The sequence below is a fragment of the Chiloscyllium punctatum genome, chromosome 44, assembly GCF_047496795.1.
Source record: "Chiloscyllium punctatum isolate Juve2018m chromosome 44, sChiPun1.3, whole genome shotgun sequence".
In the NCBI taxonomy this organism is placed as follows: domain Eukaryota; kingdom Metazoa; phylum Chordata; class Chondrichthyes; order Orectolobiformes; family Hemiscylliidae; genus Chiloscyllium; species Chiloscyllium punctatum.
Genome location: NC_092782.1, coordinates 4,403,826 through 4,431,643, shown reverse-complemented (window position 1 = coordinate 4,431,643; position 27,818 = coordinate 4,403,826). Strand labels below are relative to the sequence as shown.

Genomic DNA, 27,818 nt, shown 5'->3' with positions numbered 1-27,818 from the left:
TTCCTCAGTGTGTTGTTTAACCGATTGGTGAGCTGTGGGGTGGGGTCAAACTCCCTCTTTTGGTAGGTGTTGGTATCTGCAAGTAGTTGTTGCGCTTTTTGGATGTACTCTGCTTTGTCTAGGATGACTGTCATTCTGCATTTGTCTGCTGGTAGTATAATTATGTTCTTATCAGTTCTTAGTGATTTTAGTGCTTCCCTCTCCTTGGCGTTGAGGTTATGTTTGTCTTTTCCTTGTTATCAGAGGTACGATACTTTGTCTCACTGTTTGTTGCGTCTCTTCTGTCAGTCCATTGTTCCTGAGTGTGCATTCTATTGCTGCTAGGAAGTCTGCTGTCTTGGTGTCCCTGTGGGTGTAGTTGAGTCCATTGGCCAGTATTGTTCTTTCCATGTCTGTGAGCTGTCTGTGGGAGAGGTTTGTAACCCAGGTGTGTGTTGTGATGCCCTCTCTGTGGTGTGTTAGTTTGGCCATTTTTTTCTTTTAGTGCCGTTTTTTTTGCGGTGTGTGGTCTTGTTCTGTCCTATGGTGACGGCCTGTTCTATGATCCAGGTCCATTCCTGATTGGTGGTTTTTGAAATTAACGATTTTTGGCACGTAATTTCTTGTCTGTATTTGTGAAGTCTGTTCTGAGCATCTGTAAACATTACCTGGATCGTTCTGAATCCGTTCTGTCTGGCTGTGTCCCTGGCTTGTGGGCTGTTGACTGGTGGTCTGTATCTGACAGATGGTGGAAGGATTCGATTCTTTTGGGATTCGTGCAGGAACCGGAGTTGTTAGTATGTGGTGCTTAGGATTCCCATGTTCATATGTTGGCACAGGATTCCCATTTCCTGGCTTGTCTTAGCATCTCTCATCCGTAGGTGTTCAAAGTTTGTGAGAAGATTTGTAGCTCGGGTGCTCGTTGTTGTGGTTCTATTCGCCGAGTTGGGAATGTGTTGCAGACGTTTCATCCCCTGTCTAGGTGACATCCTCAGTGCTTGGGAGCCTCCTGTGAAGCGCTTCTGTGATCTTTCCTCCGGCATTTATAGTGGTTTGTCTCTGCCGCTTCCGGTTGTCAGTTCCAGCTGTCCGTTGCAGTGGTTGGTATATTGGGTCCAGGTCGATGTGCTTATTGATTGAATCTGTGGATGAGTGCCATGCCTCTAGGAACACCCTGGCTGTTCTGTGTTTGGCTTGCCCTATAATAGTGGTGTTGTCCCAGTCGAACTCATGTTGCTAGTCTTCTGCGTGTGTGGCTAAGTGTAGCTGGTCGTGTCATTTCGTTTCGTGGTTAGTTGGTGTTCATGGATATGGATCGTTAGCTGTCTTCCTGTTTGTCCGATGTAGTGTTTTGTGCAGTCCTTGCATAGGATTTTGTACACTACATTGGTTTTGCTCATGCTGGGTATCGGGTCCTTCATTCTGGTGAGTTGTTGTCGGAGAGTGGCTGTTGGTTTGTGTGCTGTTATGAATCCTAGTGGTCGCAGTAGTCTGGCTGTCAGTTCGGAAATGCTCTTGATGTATGGTAGTGTGGCTAGTCCTTTGGGTTGCGGCATGTCCTCATTCTGTTGTCTTTCCCTTGAGCATCTGTTGATGAAATTGCGCGGGTATCCGTTTTTGGCGAATACATTGTATAGGTGTTATTCTTCCTCTTTTTGCAGTTCTGGTGTTCTGCAGTGTGCTGTGGCCCTTTTGAACAGTGTCTTGATACACACAATACTTCAGATGCGGTCTTGTGAAGGGCCTGAACAATTGCATCAAGACACCCTTGCTCCTGTACTCAAATTCTTTGCTTTGAAGGCCAACTTAACATTACCTTGTTTGCTTACTTGCAGCAGCCGAAAGAAAACTAATTCTCCGGGCACCTCCCCCTTTTCCAAACTATCACCATTCAGATAATAATCTGCCTGCTTTTGCTACCAAAATAGGTAATATCTCATTTGCACACTTTCAATGAACTTAACCAAATCACGCTGAAGCATTTCTGCACCCTCCCATTTAACTTAAAGTCATCTGTCAACTTAGATGACCAAACTAAATATCTAAGTTTTTAATACATATAGAGTTGCTAGGGTCCAAACACGGATTTTCTCTGGTATCCCACTAATGACTGCCTGCCAGTTGAAAAAAGAACAAACACTCATTTATTCCCACTCTTGAATTCCTCTCTGCCATCAAGTTCTCTACTCAAAACAAAAACAGAAACTGCTGGAGTTAATGTTGAGTCCAGTGACCCTTCTTCAGCTCTTGATCCATGACAGTACACTAGCTCAATCTCACACACTTTAACTTTTCAAGACATTTTCTTGTGTCACTGAACTAGTCCAATCATTCTACACAAGGCAACTCTTTCATCTCAAGTATCAGTTGAATGATCGTTCTCTGAACTGCTTCCAATTTAGTTATATTCTTAAGGACACCGGAATTGTATATTATATTCCCGATGCCTTATAAAAAAGGAACTACACTATTTCGATCTTCCATTTACTGCAATTTCCAGTACAAGATCTTGGAATCAAAACAGAGAACAGCAAGTCTAATAAATACAGACATCATTTGTTAACTGGTTAGAATAAGTTCTGGCCCAATTAATTTGATTATTTCTCAAAAACACTACACTGCATTGAACAAATAAACAATATGGGCTTTTATCAATTTATTAAGAGCAGACACCTACCAACGGTGTAGAGTAATTCCACATCGCAGAAACAGTGTTTGTCACAAAGCAACATGTATTAGGGAAAGGATACTTCAAAAGACTCACATGAAAGCATTCTCTTTCTGTTTAAGATGTCACCTGCAGCTTTGCTTTAATTTTTCAATAAGAATAATGGTAGACTACAAAAACTAGACGTATGTCTTTAAGGTGAATGACAGCACAATTCATCACAAGCTGCAAACCTCGACCCCAAAAAGTGCAACTTTGAATTGTATTTACTTATATAGAGAAAGGTTATTTTCCATCAACTGAAAATCTTGGATTTCTCTTCCCCAAAATTAATGAAAGACAATACAATCATTGAAATAAAATCAGATTGTGAATAATTTAAAATAAGTTTCATACCTGGAGCGAAAAAGACAAGGTATAGGATAAGACCTAGTAAAGCAGTCCAAGAATATACTGTAGGGCAGAAGTTGTAAGCCCAAGATAAGCCTTCTTTCTTAAATTCTGAAGCATTACTGCATCTAAAATAAATAATAGAATATTGTAATTCACAACACCATTCACTAAATAACATCAATTCACCACCATTGCCTGGGAGAGGTGATTTTTCTGGAGGACATAACCACATTTTGCCTCCATTGGTACTAGGTGGCAGGGCAAGAAGCATGATGATCTTAAACATTATTTTCTCGTCTCTCTTTATTTTACTTGGCTATGAATGTTGGTACTGCTCTTCATCAATACAGGTTGTGGTATTTCTCATGCAATTCTCTCATTTTATAGTTAAGAATAGCAACTGTACCGGTGATAAATTTACCTAATGGCATGTATGCATTCAATATGAAACTGCAAAAATTAGAAACATATTTTGAAGGCATTAAAATTAATTACATTAATGCAGGGTAGATCTATCAAAAAAAAAGAGATGAATTTCATCGATCACAGATGATTCAGAAAGATTGTCTACATCAGAATGAACCCCTAATGCATTGTATTAGCCAAGGCTAACCAAGGTATTAGGCTATCCAATAGAGAAACATGATATCAAAGTTATTAGTCTTTCAGGAGCGTATCCATGTTGAAGAATATCTTTCAAGGCAATAAACATTAATGCCATGTTCTTTCTATTACATATATTGCATAAGGGACCAGTCTCATACTTCCGAGACAGGACATTCAATGCACCAACAACTCCTTTTTTTAACAAAGAAGTCTATTTACCTTTTTTGCTTGAACTCGGATAAAATTTCTTTATCCTTCCCCTGAAGTGTTTTTGTGATAATTTTAACTTCATTGATTTTGAAGAAAATGCATTCCAATAATTATAAGTCTGAATAAAGAAAACAAGGTTCAACACCTGCATTGGTTGAGCTGCAGGGAGGCAAAAATTTCAATTTTCAACTGGAGGAGTCAGGATTTGTTAGAAAATGGCATACAGCCATGCTGAGGACAACAGGAGGGAAAGATACAAACACATTGAAAGGCAAATTGTTTCTGTCACTGAACTATATGTTAAGAGTTCCAAATACCTTGTACCTACTCATCAAGCGTGCAGTTAAACCTGAAGCTGTCACTTACCTGATGACGGTAACTAGTCTGGGGACTACATTGTGGTGAAGGATTTCCATACATAATAGACATCTGACCAAAACAAAATAAATTAAACTTAAGTGTTTTACCAATTAACCTCCCTCACTCAAACTCAAAAGTCCATTTGCAGCTCTTCAGATTATGAAGAAATCCATACCAGAATGCATCATCATTCAAAACAGGCTAAACGATAAGTAACGTACATGCCAACTTCCATTTCGAACAAAGGAAAGCAGAACAACACCACTTTGCAATGCTATCTTCCAGAATATAGCTTTAATAGTTAGCACTGAATTATTATATTTAAACATACTATTTTGAGGAGATAATCTTAATAAATTGGACTAGCTTGACAATAAAAACATGGAACAAAATATATATAGATTGTCAAACCTATTGCCCAGTAATTCTACACAACACCACAGTAACACAATCTGGTAAACAATGGTAGCTTTTGGGTTGTGTGAATTCCAATCAGAGACTGTCAAGGTTTCCAGAGGCTGTGATCAAAAACAAGATATTTTGTTTCTCCATTCTTTACTGGAACATGAGTATTACTGGCAAAGCCGGCATATGCTGCTGATCCCCAGTTACCCTTGAATTGAGTGGCCAATTTTGAAGGGCATTTAAGAGTCAATACTATTGTTGTGGATCTAAAGTCAAACGTAGGGCAGATCAGGTCTGGATGCCCAATTTCCTTCCTGCAAATACATTAGTGAACCAGATGGGTTTTACAACAATAGTTATCACAGTCAAAACGGAGTAGATTTTTTTAAAAATCTAGATTTATTAACTGAATTTAAAATTTTACCAGCTACATGTTCCAGAATATTAATTTCTGTCTCTAAATTACTATTTCAGTGATGTTACCATATTGCTCCCACTTCCTTAGAAATGGATTTTCCTCTCTGCATCTTGCTTCTCTACAATAATCATACATGATTTCCCATTCGTAAACTTCAAAGTAAATCTCAGGTAGCTCATAACCTGTTTGTACTACCTTTTTTAATACATCTTTCAGCTTTACACACACACAATGGACATTAAGCTGTCCAGACAGTCATAACATCACCATTTAGTTCATCTCTCCAGAAAGACCTCACACTTCTCATCCTCCCCGCCACAGTGATTTTTTTTAAAAATTCCAGAGTTTTCACCTCAATGACTTGCCCCTGTTGTCCACTAATATTAAAACAAAAATCTGATCAATCCAAAATTCCTTTTATTAGTTTGAACCTGTACCACGTTTTGATATACTCTTAGAAATTTAGTACGAAGCAATTTCCAGAATAAGATTTCCAAATTATTTACAAACTCTGATTCTCAGAATTTGTGTCTTTAAAGCTGCCAAGTTTACCAGTTTTTTTAAAGCAATTTTTTTTTTGCTGGATATCTAAAAAATTGAAAATACAGGAAATACTCAACACATCTGGTAGCATAAGTGGACAGAGAAACAAAGTCAACAAGTGGCAGAACTGAAACAAGATCAACAACCTGAAACATCAAATATTTTCACTCTTCATAGCTGCTGCCTAATCTGCTGAGTATTTTTTAAAAAATATTACTATTATCGCCCCATGGGAATTATCTAATCAGTGCCTGTCAATCCAAGGTACACATTTATCCTGTATGCTTTGCATTAGATTTCTGAAAGAGCTCCACTTGTCCTTTACTGAAATGAATCAAGGAAGCCACATATATCAGAAAAGGAGGTGGCAACCTGGTGAAGTTCTGACAATTAACTATATATGCATGCTAAACAAACTGCATGCTGTAGTTGTAGCTAAGAAATTTCACAACCATTTGATCAGATCAAACCACTGCAAAACTTATCTGAATGTCATCAGTCAATTAAATAAATACAAAGAGGATTCTGGGTAATCCAAGATGAAGGACGGGAAAAATTTCTGGCTGGAACAGCTGCTCCATTATTGAGGCATTTTAGGTGTTGGAGGTGATTTCCTCGAATTCCAGGAGCAGTAATTACTGTTTTATATGCTGTTGCATTGTTTTTGAACTTTGGAAAAAAAGGTCAAAACAACAGCAGTTTTAAAAGGGATAAGAGCTGACAAGGAAGCACATGGTGAGGTCAGTGCAGGAGAGAGAAAGAAACTGACAGCAGTGAACCTGCACAGTTAAGGCCTTTACTGTTTGAATTCATGTATCGTTGGACATCGGAGTGCGTCTGGGAAAATTACCAAACAGTGAAATTCGCAACGGATCTTGGACGAACTCTTTGGGCGAAGTTCTAAGCACAGAAGCAGATAAGTGTATTGTTTTTAAATGGGACCTACAGAAAGTCTACAGTAGTGAGTAGAGTAGGTTTTTTTCTTGACTATATGTTTTTTGAGATATGTCTCTTGATTAAACTTAAATATAAGCCATAAATATTAATTTAACCTGGGGCAGTGTTTTGTAGAGGAATAAGATGGTGTTATTTTCTGGGTCTGTAGATTGTGAAGGAGCAAAAATGGCCTTTAGTAGAGTGATATGCACTTCTGGTCAGATTGAGAGTTTAAAGAGAGTTCAAGGATTACTGCGAATTACATCTGCAATAAATGCGGTTGGTTGCAAATCTCATCAGATCGAATCAATCAGTTGGAGAGACAGTTAGAATCAATGAAGAATTTGCAACAGCAACAGTATGTGATGGATGGCAGTTATAGGAAGGGGGGAAAAGTCTCAGATACAGTCACATAGATGGGTTAACTCCAGGAAAGGTAAGAGAAGTAGGCAGCTAGTGAAAGAGCATTCTGTGGCGATACCCATTTCAAGCAAGTATGCTTGTTTGGAAAATGTAGGGGCGATGGATTCTCAGGGGAACGTAGCAAGAACAGCCAAGTTTCTGGTATTGAGACTGGCTCTAATGCAATGAGGGGTATGTCGGGTTCCAAGAGATAAATTGTGTTAGGGAACTCTCTATCTGAGGTACAGACAGACGTTTCTGTGGCCAGCAGCGAAAAATCAGAATGGTGTGTTGCTTCCCTAGTGCCAGGATCAAGGATGTCTCAAAGAGGGTGCAGAATGTTCTCAAGGAGGACAGGAGCCAGCAAGAGGTCATTGTCCACATTGGAACCAACGACACTGGAAGGGAAACGGTTGAGTTAGGCAGAAATTTAAAAAGGTCCTCAAGAGTAGTGATATCTGGATTACTCCCTGTGCTACGAGCTGGTGAGGTTAGGAATAGGAGGATAGAGCAGATGAATGCATGACTGAGGAGCTAGTATATGGGAGAAGGATTCACATTTTTTGGACCATTGGAATTTCTTTTGGGATAGAGGTGACCTGTACAAGAAGGATGGTTTGCACCTAAATTGGAAGGGGACTAATATACTGGCAAGGAGGAGATTTGCTAGAGCTGTTCGGGCAGATTTAAACTAGTAAGGTGGGGAGGGTGGGACCAAGGGAGATAGTGAGGAAAGAGATCAACCTGAGGCTGGTACAGTTGAGAACAGAAGAGAGCCAAACAAACAAACGTCAGTGCAGGCAGGGGCAAGGTAGGCCTAATAAATTAAAACTGCATTTATTTCAATGCAAAGGGCCTAACAGGGAAAGCAGATGAACTCAGGGCATGGTTAGGGTCATGGGACTGGGATATCATAGCAATTACAGAAACATGGCTCAAGGATGGGAAGGACTTGCAGCTTAATGTTCCAGGATATAAATGCTATCGGAAGGATAGAAAGGGAGGCAAGAGAGGAGGAGGGAGTGGCGATTTTGAGAAGGGATAGCATTACAGCTGTGCTGAGGGAGGATAGTCCCGGAAATACATCCAGGGAAGCTATTTGGGTGGGACTGAGAAATAAAAAAGGGATGATCATCTTATTGGGATTGTATTATAGACCCCCTAATAGTCAGAGTGAAATTGAGAAACAATTTCTCGTAGGTTCACGAGGTCAATTCCTGGAATGGCGGGATTACCTTACACTGAAAGACTGGAATGACTGGGCTTGTATACCCTTGAGTTTAGAAGGCTGAGAGGGGATCAGATTGAGACATAAGATTATTAAAGGATTGGACACTCTGGAGGCAGGAAACATGTTTCCGCTGATGGGTGAGTGCCGAACCAGAGGACACAGCTTAAAAATATGGGGTAGACCATTTAGGACAGAGATGAGGAGAAACTTCTTCACCCAGAGAGTGGTGGCTGTGTGGAATGCTCTGCCCCAGAGGGCAGTAGAGGCCCAGTCTCTGGAATTGTTTAAGAAAGAGTTGGATAGAGCTCTCAAGGATAGTGGAATCAAGGGTTATGGAGATAAGGCAGGGACAGGATACTGATTAAGGATGATCAGTCATGATCATATTGAATGGTGGTGCAGGCTCGAAGGGCAGAATGGTCTACTCCTGCACCAATTGTCTATTGTCAAACTTGTAAGGAGATCTTAGCTATCTGTAAGAATAATAAGGTGGTTATGGTAGGGGATTTTAACTTTTTGAACATTGACTGGGACTGCCATAGAGTTAAGGGTTTAGATGGAGAAGAATTTGTTAAGTGCGTACAAGACAATTTTCTTATTCAGTATGTGGATGTACCTATTAGAGAAGGTGCAAAACTTGACCTACTCTTGGGAAATATGGCAGGGCAGGTGACTGAGGTGTCAGTGGGGGAGCACTTTGGGGCCAGTGACCATTATTCTATTAGATTTTAAACAGTGATGGAAAAGGATAGACCAGATCTAAAAGTCGAAGTTCTAAATTGGAGAAAGGCCAATTTTGACAGTATTAAGCATGAACTTTCAAAAGCTGATCGGAGGCAGATGTCCGCAGGTAAAGGGACGGCTGGAAAATGGGAAACCTTCAGATGAGATAACAAGAATCTAGAGACAGTATATTCCTGTGAGGGTGAAAGGAAAGGATGGTAGGCAGAGGGAATGCTGGATGACTGAAGAAATTGAGCGTTTGGTTAAGGAAAAGGAAGCATGTAAGGTATAGACAGGATAGATCGAGTGAATCCTTAGAAGAGTATAAAGGCAGTAGAAGTATACTTAAGAGGGAAATCAGGAGGGCAAAAAGGGGACATGAAATAGCTTTGGAAAAGAGAGTTAAGGAGAAGTGCTGGATGTCTTGAAATGCATAAAGATGGAGGAGTCCCCAAAACCTGATCAGGTGTACTCTAGAACTCTGTGGGAAGCTAGAGAAGTGATTGCTGGGCCTCCTGAGATATTTCTATCATCGATAGTCACAGGTGAGGTGCCAGAAGACTGGAGGTTGGCTAACATGGTGCCACTGTTTAAGAAGGGGAGTAAGGACAAGCCAGGGAACTATAGACCAGTGAGCCTGACGTCGGTGGTGGGCAAGTTGTTGGAGGGAATCCTGAGGGACAGGATGTACATGTATTTGGAAAGGCAAGGACTGATTAGCGATAGTCAGCATGGCTTTGTGCGTGGAAAATCATGCCTCACAAACTTGATTGAGTTTTTTGAGGAAGTAACAAAAAGGGTTGATGAGGGCAGAGCAGTAGATGTGATCTATTTGGACTTCAGTAAGGCATTCGACAAGGTTCCCCATGGTAGACTGGTTAGCAAGGTTAGATCTCACTGAATACAGGGAAAACTAGTCATTTGGATACTGAACGGGCTCAAAAGGTAGAAGACAGAGGGTGGTGGTGGAGGGTTGTTTTTCATACTGGAGGCCTGTGACCAGGAGTGCCACAAGGATCGGTGCTGGGTCCTCTTTTTTTTGTCATTTACATAAATGATTTGGATGCAAGCATAAGAGTTTGCAGTTAACACCAAAATTGGAGGCGTAGTGGACAGTGAAAGTGGTTACCTCAGATTACAACAGGATCTTGACCAGATCGGTCAATAGGCCGAGAATTGGCAGATGGAGTTTAATTTAGATAAATGAGGGATGCTGCATTTTGGGAAAGCAAATCTTAGCAGGATTTATACACTTCATGGTAAGGCCCTAGGGAGTGTTGATGAACAAAGGGACCTTGGAGTGCAGGTTCATAGCTCCTTGAAAGTGGAGTCGCAGGTAGATAGGATAGTGAAGGCAGTGTTTGGTATGATTTCCTTTATTGGTCAGAGTATTGAGTACAGGAGTTGGGAGGTCATGTTGCAGCTGTACAGGACATTGGTTAGGCCACTGTTGGAATATTGTGTGCAATTCTGGTCTCCTTCGTATCGGAAAGATGTTGGGAAACTTGAAAGGGTTCAGAAAAGATTTACAAGGATGTTGCCAGGGTTGGAGGATTTGAGCTATAGGGAGAGGCTGAACAGGCTGGGGCTATTTTCTCTGGAACATCAGAGGCTGAGAGGTGGCCTTATAGGTTTACAAAATCATGAGGGGCATGGATAGGATAAATAGACAAATTCTTTTCCCTGGGGTGGGGGAGTCCAGAACTAGAGGGCATAGGTTTCAGGTGAGAGGGGAAAGATATAAAAGGGACCTAAGGAGCAACATTTTAATGCAGAGGGTGGTATGTGAACGGAATGAGCTGCCAGATGAAGTGGTGGAGGCTGATAAAATTGCAACATTTAAAAGGCAGTTGGATGGGTATATGAATAGGAAAGGGTTTGGTGGCTTACTGGCTGGGTGTTGGCAGGTGGGATTAGATCGGGGATCGGGTTGGGATATCTTGTCGGCATGGACGGGTTGGACCGAAGGGTCTGTTTCCATGCGGTACATCTCTATGACTCTAAATGGCTCCATAAACAATTTCATCCTAAATGATGCTGGAGTCCAGAAGTGGAGTGAAAAGACTCAACAAATGCAATCATCGTCAGCCTGAAGCACTGGATGGATGATCCAACTGTCTTTGCCCAAGAGTGCTACAATAAATGATTGGCCCAATTTGATTCATTGACTGAGATCACAAGAAAGAAATGAACACACGAGATGAAAGACTACAGACCCTAACAATATCTCAGTTGTTTATAGTGAAGACCTGTGCTACAGAACTAGCCATGCCATTTCCACTACGGATATCTCTCTTATACTTACCAAAGTCAAAAACTGCCTTGTTACATCCTGTCCACAAAAAGCAGAATAAATGTAATCTAGCCAATCAACCCCCATCAATAACTTGCAATAATAAGCAAGTGGTTAAAGAGATTGTTAACACAGCACCCATGATGCTCACAATGCATACAATCAAGACATTTTGTTCTGCCTCATTAGAGTTTTGGTCCAAACACTGACAAGACAGCTGAACTCCAGAGGTGAGGCAAGTGTGGCTAGCTTTGATATCAAGGTAGCATTTGACCATTAGTAGCATGAAGGAGCTCTAGCAAAACTGAATCCTGTAGGAATTGTTGTGGTCGGGTTGCTAATCACTCACTGGACTCGAAACAATCAAGACAGACAGACAGCTGTGGTCACTGGAGTCCAATCATCTCAGTCCGGGATATCACTGCAGGAATTCCTCAGGATAATGCTCCAATATAAACAAGCTGAACTGATAAAGGAGCACCACTGCAAAAGCTTTTACTTCCAAATACAGAGCAACCTCTATTATCTGAATATCAATTATCTGAATTCCAGATGATCTGAACAAGCTCTCAAAAGTCCCATAAAAACATTACATCAAAAAGGTAAGTGTAATTCTGATTACTTGTACTGAAGAACATGTGAAAATGCTGGCAAAGAAACACAAGCACCTCAAGCAACAATGACTGGATTTTTTTTTAACCTAAGGGTTAGTTACACAGCCTTTTGCAAAAGTGCATGCTTTAACCCCATCAATTTACTGGGCTGTTCACGAAAAAAAATGGCAGAGAAAGTAAACACATGCACAAGGTGGTGTTTCTGTCTTTCTATTGTGACAATGAGTTCAGCGGATGCTCTTATGATTGTAGCAGCTGTTCGGGACCTTGCTTAATGCTTGGATTTCATATATTTATGTGATGCTAAGGATTAGGCCACCTCAGTTTAATCTGCAATTTGCAGAATGCAAAGTTTGGTTTGTTTAAATAGCAGACTCAAAATTATAGATTTAAATAAACTCTCCAGAGCACAGTGTTAGATCAGTATGGCTTCCCATGTTTAAAGTCAAATCGATTATCCAAATAATCAATTATCTAAACGAAATACTGCACGCCCCACTTGTTTCTCTGTAAACCTGTTGGACTATAACCTGGTATTGTGATTTTTTTTTAAACCTAGTTCATGAAATACATTCCCCTTCATTATAAGGTCAGAAGTAGGGATGTTTGCTAAACACAGTCAAATTCAATTTCATGTGCAACTTGCATGCAGCAAAACTTAGATAACACTCAGGACTGAGCAGATTACAAGCACGAGTCAAGTACCAGATAATGACCACTTCTGAGCAGAAAATGCCTAACTGCATTCACTTAACTTATAACATTACTGACATTGCTGAATTTCCTACCCCGCCACCTCCTCAGGGGTTATCAGTAACCTATATAAACAATGTGGGTGAGCATTCGAGATTGGATAATCTGCAGTAACTCACCCTCTGACTCCCAGAGGTTTTTCTACCCAACAGGTAAGGCACAAGTCAGGACTGAGATGAAGCGTCTCCACTTGGCTGGGCAGGCCATCATAAGGCATCTGTGCAGATTGCTTGAATGGAACCTTGTCGACTAACTTAAAGATTCACCCTCCAAGTCTGCCACCCCACTGTTGGAGTGCACATCATTTACAAGATGAACTGTAGCAATTTGCCACAGCATTTTTAATTCATCTTCTGAAACTCTTCCAACTAGAAGACCAAGGGTATTAGATGAATTAGGACTATCTCCAATTTCCCCTCCAGGTCATGTACCATCCTAATTTAGGAATATATATAAACTTCTTAATCTTTGCTCGGGAAAATACTTAGCAGCATTGTTGCTTACCTTCACTACACAGACTCTCATGGAGGTTCAAAGATGCAGTTAGCACACCACCACCTTCTCAGGACCATTGTAGCCTCTCACAAATGGATAAATATACACCTTGTCATTATCGTGAAAGCATGCCATAATTTCTATTTCTTACATGTTTGAGTTAATTACTTGGGCAACAGGAACATTGTTACTAAACCTCATTGTTGCAGTAACTTATTAAGCAATCTTACATTGTTTTACCGATTCATATTCTTGTGGATATTCTCAGTTGATATTTGGTTCACTAAAATTGCTCACAAATAAAATCTAGTTTACACTTTTCAAAGCAGAAAATGATTGGGCCTAAAAGTAAGTGCAGAGATCAAGGCTCACGACAAATCACGATGTGTTGGTGGTGTTTCAGATAGCACATTAAGTTAATATAACATTTTGTACATGACTGATGCATATGGCCACACTTGCCATGCTATTCATTGGCTGTACGGATGAATAAGGGGCCTAGTATCACTGGTACAACTTCAAGGCAATCTGCAACTCCTTTAAAAAAAAGGTGTACTGTAGTTGTAAGTAGTATTGATAACCATTGCAAACTGATTTTTTAAAATGATAAATTGTGGAATTACTAAACATGGAAAAGAGCTAACATCAAGATTTAAAGCACTGCTGTAGTGATTGTAAACAGATCAGCCAGGTAGGCATCATAGAATATGAGTTCACTAACTGGGGCTCCAATCAAGGATTCCTGGTTGACAGCTAAAAAATGGGAGTGTCAGACATCTTGATCACTCAAAACTGGCTGGATCAGTGTCAAGGACTTTCTATGGATAAGTAAAGGGTGACTTGGTAATGGGATAATGACCTCTGGAGTTATTTCAATGGTGATGACAGAAAAGTATGTTCCAAAAGAAATTGGCTCGCAACAGTCGTTCTTGACTCGGGGTAAGCATTACTGGAATCATGCCAATATTTGGCAAGCTTGACTTGTTTGACCCTGCTGTTGAAGAGTGGGGCCAGTATGTGAGAAGAATGCGTTACTTTTTCTGGGCCAATGACACTGGGGCAGATGAAAAGCAACAAGTAATTCTCCTGGCAGCTTGTGGACTTGCGCTTTTTTCAGCTAGTAGGAGCCTAATTTTCCAAGGCACCAGATACTAAAACCTTTCAAGAACGGACAGACTTATTTAAGGAATATTATGACCCCAAGCCTCAGTGTCTCAGAATTAGGTATCGGTTTTACTCAGCAATTCGGGAAACAGGGAGAATCCATTTTGGGATTGTTGACTTGGTTAAGACAACTGGCAGAGGCATGTGACTTTGGTTTAGTCCTTAAATGAGATGCTGAGACCGACTGTTTGGTAATTAGAATATTGAACATTACAACGCAGTACAGGTCCTTTGGACCTCAATGGTGCACCGACCTGTGAAACCAATCTGAAGCTCATCTAACCTACACTATTCCATTCTCATCCACAGGTTTATCCAATGACCATTTATAATGCCCTGAAGGTTTTTGAGTCTACTACTGTTGCAGGCAGGGTGTTCCACGCCCCTACTACCCTGATTAAAGAAACTACCTCTGACCTCTACCCTATATCTATCACCTCAATTTAAAGTTATATCCCCTCCAGCGAACCATTGCCATCCAAGGAAAAAGGCTCTCATGGTCCACTTATCCAATCCTCTGATCATCTTGTATATCTCCAAGTCACCTCTCAACCTCCTTCTCTCTAACAAAAACAGCCTCAAGTCCCTCAACCTTTCCTTATAAGACGTTCCCTCCATACTAAGCAACATACTGGTAAATCTCCTCTGCACCCTTTCCAAAGTTTCCACACCCTTCCAATAATGCGGTGACCAGAATTGTACACAGTACTCCAAGCGTGGCCGCACCAGAGTTTTGTACAGCTGCAACATGACCTCATGGCTCAAACTCAATCCCTCTACCAATAAAAGCTAACACACCATATGCCTTCTTAACAACCCTATCAACCTGGGTGGCAACTTTCAGGGATCTGTGTGATGGACTTGTTGGGCCAAATGGCCTATTTCCATACTTTACACAATCTAATCTAATCAAGATCTCTCTGCTCATCCACACTGCCAAGAATCTTACCATTATAGCCCAGTACTCTGTATTCCTGTTACTTCTTCCAAAGTGAATCACCTCATACTTTTTCACATTAAACACCATTTGCCACCTCTCAGCCAAGTTCAGCAGCTTTTCTATGTCCTTCTGTGACCTGCAACATCCTTCGGCCCTGTCCACAACTCCACAGACCTTAGTGTCATCTGCAAATTTATTAACCCATTCTTGCATACCTTCATCCAGATAATTTATAAAAATGACAAACAGCAGTGGCCCCAGAACAGGTCCTTGCAGTACACCACGAGTAACTGATGTGGGATAAATGATGCAACCATGCAAAATTGCGTACCAGTTAAGCCCAACCAGACTTCAACAGGCACTACAACTGGCTTTATCACTGGAAAACACAGCGAGTATGTGCAGCAAGGTATTCCAACGGAATTGGACACCCTCACTAGTCCAACCGAGCGTCACTTGAGTGAAGGTGCTTGCACTGTCTCACTCAAGACACACTCTGAACAAAGAGGCTTCAAGATCAGCCCATAGAAAACCCCAAAACAAAGCCAAGCCTTGGCTAAATGGTTAAAATTTTCTTCAGGATCCGAGCCAGCAAGCCATTATAGCTAATGCTGGTGTGCGGACAAGAGACAAATGGAGTAAGATAACTCATTGGCTGATATCCAGGATAGTGTATATCCTCTAAAGTCCACTCATAACTGGTTTCGAACAGTTAAATTGCTTAGTCAGAACCTATCAAAAGGAACATCTGGTGAAATGGTCAGTCAGTTCTAATGGAAGTCGATACTGGCACAGTCTTTGACAAGGTTTGTTCTGGACTCCAACCGTTACTTTTGCGCAAGACCTTAGTAGACTAAAAACTTGTAATGAGAACTTTTACAGACTAAAGGTGCTGGCAGGTGGGACTAGATTGGGTTAGGATATCTGGTCAGCATGGACAGGTGACCGAAGGGTCTGTTCCCATGCTGTATATCTCTATGACTCTAAGTTTTGATCAAGTCTCTTATGAGAAGTAGCTGGTTGTTATCATGATTGTAGTAAAAAAGATCTGGCCTAAGTTTAACTGTATGGAATTTGGCAAAAATCAAGCTTCATTGGCTTAGCATTTTTTGATCTGAAAATGACTGCCTGAGTGAAGTTCTAATTAAATACCTGAAAGTTTTTCCCATGAAGGTCTAGACACAATCAAAAGGAGTCAAGGCCATTTTGCATGCTGGACCAGAAAGCAATTCCATGATTCTGTAAGGCCCACCCAGTACATTTTGCCTTATAGACAAAAGAAGAAATCAGAAGGCTGGAAACAAAGGAATCATCAAACCAGATCAGTTTGCAGAATGGGCAGCATCGGCAATACCAATAGTAATGGGTCTGTTTGCCTTTGTGGGGGTTAAACAAAGAACAAACTGCTTTTTGCAGCAGAATAATTACCCAATACCTCACATGGAGGATTTACACACAAAAGCTGGCTGGGTTGGTGGGAGCTGTCCTTCATAAATCAATTGTGTTGGATGAGGATTCTTAGAAGTATGCCAAAATTAACACCCATAAGAGTTTGTACTAATATACAGAACTGCCAGTTAGGGTGCTGTCAGCCTCTGCAATTTTTCAGCAGATAATGGAGAACATTTTACAAGGTCTACTCCAGGATGCCATTTATCTAGATGACGTGCTTAAAACAGGGAAAACCAATAAAGAACACTTGGAGAACTTAGTCCTTAGATGCTTCTCCCAGATGGCCATATGCCTTAGAAGGGAAAAAACGTGTGTTCCATACACCCCGAGTGACCTATATGGGCTACAAATTAAACAAAACCAGGTTACACACATTGGAAGATAAAATGAGGATGATCAAAGAGGGCAACTGCAGAAAGAGCAGTCCAAACTTTGAAGGGAGGTTTAAAGAAACAGTCTACAGCTTCACTAAATACCAAACTGCCCTGGTTCCTATTTGATTATCAGACCACCCCTCATACAATGACAGGGATAGCTCTGGCAGAGTTGCTAATGGGAAAAGATTCAGCACTAGATTAAATCTGATCTTCCTAGACCATGGAGGGGAAAATGCTGGACACAAGACTCTGCTAAGCAAAAGAAATTATTTACTTCAGGCCATGTCATTGTCAGCATCTCAGACTCTAAGTGGAAACACCACCAACTTCCAAGTTCCCCTCCAAGCCACTCATTACCCTGACTTGGATGGTGTCACTGGGTCAAAATCGAGAAATCCCTCCCCTAAGGTCATGGTGGGTCATCCCACAACAGGTGAGCTGCAGTGGTTCAAAAACATAGCTCTCCACTTTTCAAGGGCAACTAGGGACAGGCAATAAATACTGCCCAGCCAGCGACACTCAAATCCCACAAATGAATTAAAAGAAATTAGAGATTTAGACTTTGAATAATCGGATGGACTTAACCTGGAGTACGAGAAGAAATTGACAACTTTTCTGCGTAATATTGGCAGCATGAGCAAAGCAGCAGTTATTGCCTATCCTTAATTGTCATTGCAAAGCCGATGTTGAGGTGCTTCATTGAACCACTGCAATTCCTTATGCATGGGTATACAAGAATGTTTTTAGGAATGGAGTTACAGAATTTTGATCACATAACAGTAAAGGATCAGCAATACTGTTCTAAGTCAGTTTTCTGTGCAGCTTTGATGAAAACTTGCAGTGGTGGTATTCCCGTGCATCAGTTGCATATGTCCTTCTAAGTGGTTGACGTTGTGTGTTTGGAAGAAGACTGCATGAATCACTGCATTTTATCTTGTAAACTGCATAGAATGCTGCCATTGTGTGCTGGTAGTGGAAGGGATGAATGTCTAATGTGGTGGCTGCGATAATAATCAAGCGAGCTGCTTGGGCCTGGACAGTATCATGCATTTTGAATGCTGTTGTACCTGCACTCATCCAGGCAAGAACAGAGTACTCCATTACACTTCTAGCTTGTACCTCTAAGATGATGGAAAGGCTTTGGGGAAATAAGAGGCAAGTTTCCTGCTGCAGAATTCCTAGCCTCTCTTCTGCTTTTGTAACCATGGAGTTTTTATGGCTGATCCAGTCCGTTCCTGGTCAATTGTAATCCCCAGGATGCTGATTGTGTTGGGTTTCAACAATAATAATGCCATTGAACAATCAAATCGTTAGATTCTCTTGCTGAAAATTTTTTATCTGGTATTTAGTTAGCAAGTAACATATATGCCACACATCAGACCAAGCCTAAATGTTGTTGAGGCCTTGCTTCATATGGATACATAGTATCTGAGTCACGACTGGCAATGAACATTGCACAGTGAACATCCCTGCTTCTGACAACCCTCAAGAATTGTTCAGTGAGTGGATTGATGGAACAAATCCATTTTTTCTTGCTGAGCAAAACGTGGGAAATTTTTCATATGATTGTACACTAATACAGTGTGAATGGTATAGTGTGTTTTAGTTATTTTAAATTCATCTAAAATGGAAATACTTAATTGATAGACTTGGATACTATTCAAATGTTTTATATGATAAACTAAATTTCCAGATGTTGACACATTTGCACTTTACCATCTTTAAATATATAAAGGAATATTCTTATTGCAATTTTTCAAGCATATCTGTACTGTAAAGTATTGCTGAATTATGCTGATTTCCAATATAGTGAAATTGTGGTGAGTCAAATTCAGAGAACATTGTAAATTCTGGTTGTGCTGTGGTTGTCAGTTATTCCTGCTGGCAGAATAGGAAATCCTGGAGGAGGATGTCCAAAAGTTCTAGATTGGTAACTCTGGATTAGCTAAACTTTTGCAGGCTTATCATATGACTGTGTACCAAAAGTGGAGTTAGGCCATACCGTAACATGAAATCTGGGTAAGTCATCATTTGGCATCAAAATCTATGATAGGATGTTCAAGCCCTGCTAAACAGGCGAGAAAATTAAACGTACTGTCGATCAGAGAGAAGGTGAAACTGATACAGCAAGTGGAAAACTGTGATGTGAAGTGAAAACTGGATAATGCTAAGATTACAATATTCCACCATGTTTAAGCAAAAAGTGAACATCCTGGAACTCTTCAACAAACAAGCCTTATCTCCTCTAAAAGAATGTGAGCATGTCTGATATAAATGTCAAAGTAGTGCTGCTCAGGTGGTGCAAGACAACCTGAGTTTAGAAAATACTCATCTCTGGTCCAAGGCTAGAGGGAAGGTGAGTCAGCCAAGTAAAGAAACTGAGCAAATGATGGGTGGACAGACCGATTCAAGATGACGCTTGGCACATTTTCAGCAGTGATACAGTAGCAAATACAGAAGACTAACTGCAAAGTGGTCTCATCCACATTCTGAATGAGCATGTACTAAGAGATGCAGAGTTTTATCTCTGAATCCAAAATATTTTCCTTCCTTTTACAAGGTTATTTTTTCATGTTTAAAAGTGAAATATGTAATGATGGAAAGCAAAACAAGTCTGTGTCACAGCTTGCAATCATGGATAGCCCCAAAAAGCTGCCACTTGTGATAGGAAAAAACAAGCAGCCAAATTGTTTTGCAATTGTTGAGATTCTCCTCATGTGATACAAAGCTAACAAAATTGCCTGAATGACCATCAGCATTTGGGGCAACCAGGAAAGTGGACAGGATGTATTAACAGAAAATAAAGGAAGTTCATCATTCCACATCACTATCCTATGCACTCCAAAACTGTTGACCTCAAAAGAGTTAGGTGATGTTCTTACCTGCCATCGACCTCCAGCAATAGATCAGAATGATTAGGAACCTAAAAGCCAACTACCCATGGCAGCTGATCTTTCCTGAAGAAGGGCTTATGCCAGAAACGTTGATTCTCCTGCTCCTTGGATGCTGCGCTTTTCCAGCAACACATTTTTCAGAGCTGATCTTTCAGTTTATCTAGGCTGTCAAAAGAAGCAGGAACACAATTGTTCCAGAATGCATGTTCATAACCAAGAAACTGCAAAAGATGGTGGCAAAAAGCCATATACACTAACTGCTTCTGCCACATTGGATTCAAATGGACCACGACTACAGAAGATGTTGAGAACAAGGTGATGCAGAATAAGATGAACCTATGACAAAAACTTTTCAGCTTGCTTGTAGAAGGTTGGCATGGAAATTTCACGGAAATGTATGCGGAGGTGGATGACGTCGTAGGTTGCCTCATCTTTTTTGTAATCATAAATGCAGAATGTTCTTGGACAAAGTAGCCATGGAGAGTTTCTTGGAGGGGGTTGGGTAAGTTTGGTAAGAGGCTGGCAAATGATTCTGAAGATGCTGATGAGTGCTTGCTCACCCACCTGCTTCTCTAGATGACATTATCATGATTACACACTGCAACATAAAACCCATGGAAAACAGGTTTGACCAAACTGACAGCAAAGCAGACTGTACTGTAATCATCTTAAGACAGAACAGTAAGTAAACCAGATTATGGAGTTGAACACATTAATAATATCAATGCAGCACGAGTCTAATAATCCATTATTCTTCCCCTTTGGGAATTTGGTTAAAACTGTAATCCTTTGCATATTACAAGAACTTTGTCACTGTAGTATTGGGAAGGATTAGAGATCCAAAAATTGACAGCACAATCAATAGTACACTAAAAATGTGAACTGAAAAAAGGATTCAGATTTGCTGAAATTCAAGTGACTGGTGAAGAGTATGCTACCATCCATTCAGTTACTTACTGCCAAACAATTTGAGTTACCCAGGATCCTTTCGCAAAAGATACAAATCATGGAGTTGATTTCTGACTATTTACCACTGGTGAATGTAAAATTAAGCATTTCAGGATACAATAGCATTGTGCCTTTTCTAAACTAGTACGCCGGTAACCATTAATTTAACTCAATTATACAAAGTTATAAAGTAAATTTGGATACATTGGATCATTTCAGAGTTGAAGATCAGGAAAAAGAGAATCACTAGAATGCTAGATAGATCATTGAAATGATCTAATTTATAAGGTTGAATTCATTAGGAGCAATGCAGTGATTAATATCATAGTTTGATATTCACAGTAGAAACAAACCAGAGATGTTGTTCACTATTTTCTCCCCCCGCAAGGATAGATCTTTCCATATATTATCTAATCCTCAGACTTTACAAAAAGAGATAATAATATCAAACTTGTTCAGCTTCTAGTGTATACTAACAGGCCTAACACCTAACAGCAGGACAAATTAGAAGACCGAGTATGAAAGAAAAGTAAAATTCATAAACACAAGTTTGGGTCAGTTTAAATCTTTACCACTTGGCTGGGCTGCATAGGAAAGCTAATTCAGGAGAATCACATGATTGCATCATTTTATTTTACTTTTAATCCTGCAAAAAAAAAAATATACTCAGGTCATTCCCTACCATTCAAATGCTCCCATCTTCAGATCAGAGTCTAATTTTTTTTATCATTTCAAGACGATACAGAATAAAATTAGACTGTAATCTGGTTCATGTATGGAAGAGCTGAGCATTTGTAATCAGGAGAACCTATAAAGCCAGACTACATTCCAAGCCAGCCCTATAACTAAATACAGATGAACAGAATCCCCCAAAAGGACAGGATTTTAAAACGTTGGAACTAAGTGACTGGCCTATCAGCATATTAGGAATATTAATCAACATTTTCTTTTCAGGATGGAATCATTCATCAAAATTGTTTTTTAAAAGTTTATGTCTCAAATGTAAGCCTATCTTGTCTCTCAGTTTTTAAATTGGGTAAATAATTGGGCTTCTGTTGTGCTCAGCATCTGCTGAATACAATAATTGAGTTAAAGAATTTAATACCTGCCCCAGGAAGCCATTCCCTCAGATCTGTTGCTTACAGGAACACATGATGACTCGGTAACATTTGGACTTTCCATTTTGAAACAGAAGCCACAGTTTGGGTCCAACATACAATTATTACAAGATCTGAAATTAAGAAAGGAAAACCATTAAAATTAGTTTCCAAACATGCACAACCAAATTGTAACATGCTGATATAATGTTACTTGAACAGTTATCCAGAGATTTGGACTAATACTCTGGAGTCATGTGTTCAAACATTTGACAGAAGAGATAAATTACAATTCAATTAATTTATAAATCTGGAATAAAAATTCTAGTGTCATGATTAATGGTGAAATTATCAGTTTGTCATAAAGACACTATCAAGTCCACAGATATTCTTTACAAAGAATCAATCTGCTGTCCTTACTTGATCTGGCCTACATATGAATCCAGACACCGCAGTGCGATTGACTCTAAAATACCTACTGAATTGATCGAGAAAACCTCTCAGTTGTACCACATGATTTGGAAAAGCAATAAAACCAGATAGATCATCCAGCATCAACTAAGGCATTGTGAATAAAAATAACATATCTAACCCAGGTAACCCTGCAACACACTCCTTGCACTTGAGCCAAAATTGGGAGAACTAACCTACAAATGAATCTTGCAACAGCCTGACAACCATACTTGCAAATTATGCCTTACAATCAAAGTTGGTCTCCACCATGACCATTCCAAGTATGTCTCTCCCACCAAAGATAAACCCACCAAACATGAGCAAACAGCTAATGATTGAGAATCACATTCGTTAGCTCAGTCAGTTAGGCAGCTGGTTGGCAATGCAGAATGACGTCAATGGCATGGGCTCAATCCCCATGTTGCTGAGGTTACATTGAAGGACTCTCCTTCTCAAGGTCTCTGCAGATTAAACCACCACTAGCTCTCTCATTAGAGAGCAGCTCAATTATCTAGTAAGACAATGGCAACTTTATTTTTACCTTTATTTATTAATACAATTATGGCTGATCAAACATTTCAATGCCTTTTATCCATGCTCTCCTCATACCCTTTATACCACTGATAAATCTTTGACCATCAACCTCAAATTTAGTACTATAAAACAGAAATGGTAAAATTCTCTTTTATTCTGGACGATCATTAATGAAAACCAAAAACAAGACAGAGCATCAACAACCTTCTGGGATAGGAAATTTCAAAGGTTCACCACGCTCTGAGTAAAAGGATTCACCTCTTTGTGGTCTGAAATAGTATTCCCTTATTTTAAAATTGGAATCCTAGTTCTATTGGCTCCATCAATAGACAGCTCTTCTTCCTGCCAAAGTGGAAAACATCTCATTTTCTACATGATAGTTCTGCTATCATATTCTTGCCTAAATTCTAAACCAGTCCAAATCCCCTGCAAACTTTTTAGATCATCTCAAAACACGCATTCCGTCTTAGCAAGAAATCACCTGTAAATGTGGAATTCATTTGGTTCCCATATCCAAGTCAATGTATACTGTGAACAGCTGGGGTCTAAGCACCAATCCTTGTAGTACCCCACAGTTTACCAATGCAAGAATGACTGATTTATTCCTACAGTTTTCAGTTTGTCTGTCAGCCAAACCATTATCCATGTCAGTACATTACTTCCTATAACATGTGCTTTAATTTAGCTAGACATCTACCCATGGGAAACTTATCAAAACCTTCTGTAAACCTAACTCCTATTTATCAATTTTGTTGGTAACATCCTCAAAACAAAAAGCTATCACACATGATATTCCATTTACAAATTTATGTTTGTCCAATCTGATTTTGGCCCAATATTCATTTATCAAGTCCTTTATAGGAATTCCAAATTGATAGATTAGTTGAAAAAAGGGTAACCAAAGGATGTAGTGTTTTTGGATTTCTAAATGTCATTCGATAAAAAAGGAGCTTATGATATTGGCAGTAGTGTACTACAGGTAGACAACTCTATCTAAGATCCGAACAGCTCCAAAATCCGAAGATTTTTTCAAAGATTTTATCTCAAGGTTGTTTGTGGCAGAGGGCAGGGGGGCACGGCCCAGCACTGGCAGGCTGCAATTCTGTCTCAGGGCCCAGAGTACTCAGTGAGTCTGTTGTTCAGTAAGATTTTTAAAAATTTCACTGTCAAACTGTCACTTAATCCAAAAGTTGAAAAATTCTGAATTCCGAAAACCAGCTGGTCCCAAGCATTTCGGATAAAGGATTGTGTACCTGTACCATGATTTGAGGATTGGTTAACACAGAAAAATCAGAATTAATGTGTCTTTTTAGGTTGAAAAGATCCAACTCATGCAGTGCTACAAGGATCAATCCTAGGCCTCAATTGTTTGCTATCTATATTAAATGACTTGGGAGGAAGGGGAAGAATGTAATGTATCCCAATTTGCTGATGGATCAAAAATAGATAAGAGGACATATTACTTTGGAGGACATAAGGAATTTGCAAGGGGATATGGATAGGTCGAGTGATTGGGCAAAAACTCTGCAGATGGAACTTACTGTCGAAAGTGAGGGGTCATGCAGCAACTAATACCAGTGTGATTAGCATTAAACTAAGTTATGGTGACTTGTTACAATCCTAACATGTTTTGAACAGCAGCAGTGCTCTTTATCATAACTTATGGACTAGACTAGACCCCCTCAAAATATATTAAGAAGGTAGCCTAGACTCTAACGTTGCGTGCTGGCAGGTGGGACTAGATTGAGTTGAGATATTTGGTCAGCATGGACAGGTTGGACCGAAGGGTCTATTTCCATGCTGTGCATCTCTATGACTATGACTATGAAAAGGTAAATGTGAGGTGCTGTGTTCTAGACATAATTCAATTAGTCAAACTAATCAACTTTAAGCAATTTATTCAAATATTATAGTTAATGTATCAAAAGAAAGAGGAACATGGAATAGCTCTATTGGAAAACTTCACAAACTAATAGATTATTCTACTATTAAACAGTAACTGTTCCAAGAGAGTAACATCCCATAAACACATACTTGCCAGAAGACAAACTTAGAAAACATGCAGTCTTCCAGTCCAGAAGGAAAGAATATCAAAAGACAATCCTAAAGACAGAACTCCAGTTTCCAGCTGTAGCGAAGAGGTGTGGCAGCTTTTCACAACCTCACAAACTAAAAATCCCAGTTCTGTGGCAGGGAGCTTCATAACCCATTCAGGCTGCTTCTATTGTTTCCACTTTCTAAACAAACCTTGTGAAGCCTTAGGTGTTTATCTTCTCAGGCTGCTCAGTACCTGTCCCCCTTTAAAAGGGAGCAGGGCTCTTAAAGCCACAGCATCATCACAACGGTTATTTGGTTTCAGTTCATTTTTGTCAAATTCTATCATTCTGTTCAAGAAGCATATTTATCTCACGATGTATGGAATTAAACTGATGGTGCAGTCAATTGACAAATTTGCTATTCACTTAAGAAAGGTGAAAAGCTTACTCTAGCTTTTACTGATTTCAATGCATGATTATGCATATCTAACCTATGTTAGCAGAATCCTATGTGCAATGTTTAAAAAAAAATTGTCAAATATATTGAAGAGAACACTCACTTGTATTGAGCACAGCTGCTGTTAAGGCCTGAACGGTCTCTGGGATAGAGAGTTATTGGTGGAGAAGCCCGGGCTGATAACAAAAAGCCAATTGCTAGAATCACAAGGCTCAATGCTGTTCCTGCAAAAATTCATAGAAGCTATCTTTAGAATTTAAGAGGAGGTAGTAAATGACCACATGATAAATTTGTTTCCCTCAATTTAGGTGTGCAAATGTTTTGATACCTAAACATTTCATAAAATGTGCTACTTCTGTTTTTTGCTCAAAATTCAGAAGCAATGCTAGGAAATTCTCTAGAACAGCTCATGGAAAGAAAACTTGGATATCTTGGATACATTTTTTAAAAAAATAGTTGGTAGAAATTGCTGGTCCACTGCAAAACACAATATGATCACAAGAATGAAAGTTTTTAAAACGCTAGAATTCCTTGGTGGACTCGAAGATCTGAATCATTAACCATGACATTCTGCATGAACAGTGGCCGTCCTATTAAATGTCTTACTTTGTTTCAGATTTTCACCATCTGTAGTTTTAAGTCTCTGTAACTAACATTACAAATATTTACTGTCCAAAGGAATTGAAAACTAACCTGTGTCATTAACCTCCATCTGACTGGTGGATGGAATTGCTGCATGTTGAGCAAACAGCAGAACATCCTATGTATTACAAGCAATTGTTGGATGCAATACTGATTAAACAAACAGGTGAGCAATTTAAATATTTGGTCTTATGATTGTTAGCTCCTGCCAACCTCTTTTATTGAATCTAATTAATTCGTTTAGTCAAATAGATACTTCACTGGCTCAAATAATCAGTTATGTTGCTAACAGCCATTATTTTTTAATCCTTCCAATATGTATCACAGAGGTGCAAGTCTTTAAAGCAATATGTCACTTCCATTTTTTTTGCAATACTTGGTAATAACACAATTCAAATATTGTCCCATGGATCTGCAGAATGGAGTAAAGGTCCATCTGCTCTATTCCTTCAGCAAACGTTGCAGAATTCAACACCAACAATTACAGTTTTGATGCCAGATTGCCAGTGATTTAAATAAAAAAAAATTTGATCTCCCAGAATCCTCACACCATTATAATTACGATAAAGAAAGCAAATAGATGAAGGTTGCTTGTTCAGCAATTGCTGTGAAGGCTCAGTGTTAAGAGGTGATGTCACAAACACTAGCCTTTTTGAAGTGCAGAGCTCATCTTGCCTTGTTTGCATTTTTTCAATGAATTGATAACAGCTGACATTTTATCACGATTGGTATTACAAACAAATAAGTTGTAGGAAACAAGTTTGCCAACCTGAGAGACTGCCCAGCGTGAGCTTCCTGCGTCCTACTTTCTCAACCAACCAAACTCCAACCAATGTAAAAATGAAGTTTGTGAATGCTGTGACAGCAGCCAACCAGATTGCTAATGTGTCATCTTGAACTCCGGACATCTGTAATATTGTAGCACTGTAGTACCTGTAGATGACAATGGGAGGAAATTATTTATTAGTAGTCTAATCCAACCACATTATGTACTCAAACTGTGTACCAGTCATGCACAATTATACAATCATGGCTCATTCATGGCTGTTCAGTAGAGAGATAAGAATATTCAATAACCCTGCCTTCACCACCTTCAGAAGTAGATAGATTTAAATATGCACAATCCTCAAAAGGAAAAAAAAAATCCATCTCTTCCAGAAAAGACAACCTGAATTTTAAAATATTGTACCTTGGTTTTGAACTGACCCAGAAGAGGAAACGTATTTCTCATGTGAAGACCAGTTTCTTTACACTTTGCTCTGGTCACATTTCATTCTAGTTATTCTTCTAAACTCCCAAATAAAACCAGCCCAACTTGCTCAATCTCTCTTCATAAGGTAATATATTATCTCAAGAGATTAATATAGTAAGGCCATGGCTGTTGACACCAGAGTATGCACGCTTTGGACCACTTAAATTTTGCATGCGCATTTCTGGATTAGAACACATGCACACAGACCAACAGTTGGAGGTAGTCAACAGACATTACTATTTAGGAAATATTGTTTGTACTACTTCCAATGCATCTACATCCTTTCTTAAGGAGGCCAAAACTGCACTTAATATTAGAGATACAATCTCATCAATGCCCTATAAAACAGAAGCGTACCATCCTTACTTTTATGTTAAATTCCTTTTAGAAATCCATTTACCTTCTTAACGATGTGCTGTACCTGAATACTAACAAATTGTGACTCAGAGCACTTAGATTGTTCTGCACCTCAGAGTTTCACAATCACTCTCAGTTTAGGTAATGATCTGCTTTTGTTATTGTTCCTGCCAAAGTGAACAACTT

The 27,818-nt window shown here is 39.6% G+C and overlaps 1 protein-coding gene across 2 annotated transcripts in view; it reads right to left on the bottom strand.

The window, feature by feature from the left end:
* Positions 1–27,818, bottom strand: part of LOC140466674 (proton myo-inositol cotransporter-like) — a 124,928-nt gene that overhangs the window by 11,345 nt on the left and 85,765 nt on the right. For both annotated transcript variants that reach the window (XM_072562123.1, XM_072562124.1), the window contains exons 5-8: positions 26,793–26,956; positions 25,485–25,605; positions 21,910–22,035; positions 3,044–3,165 (exon numbers count right to left, since the gene is read on the bottom strand). In XM_072562123.1, coding sequence (XP_072418224.1) covers positions 3,044–3,165; positions 21,910–22,035; positions 25,485–25,605; positions 26,793–26,956 — 533 coding nt within the window. The remainder of the gene's footprint in view (positions 1–3,043; positions 3,166–21,909; positions 22,036–25,484; positions 25,606–26,792; positions 26,957–27,818) is intronic.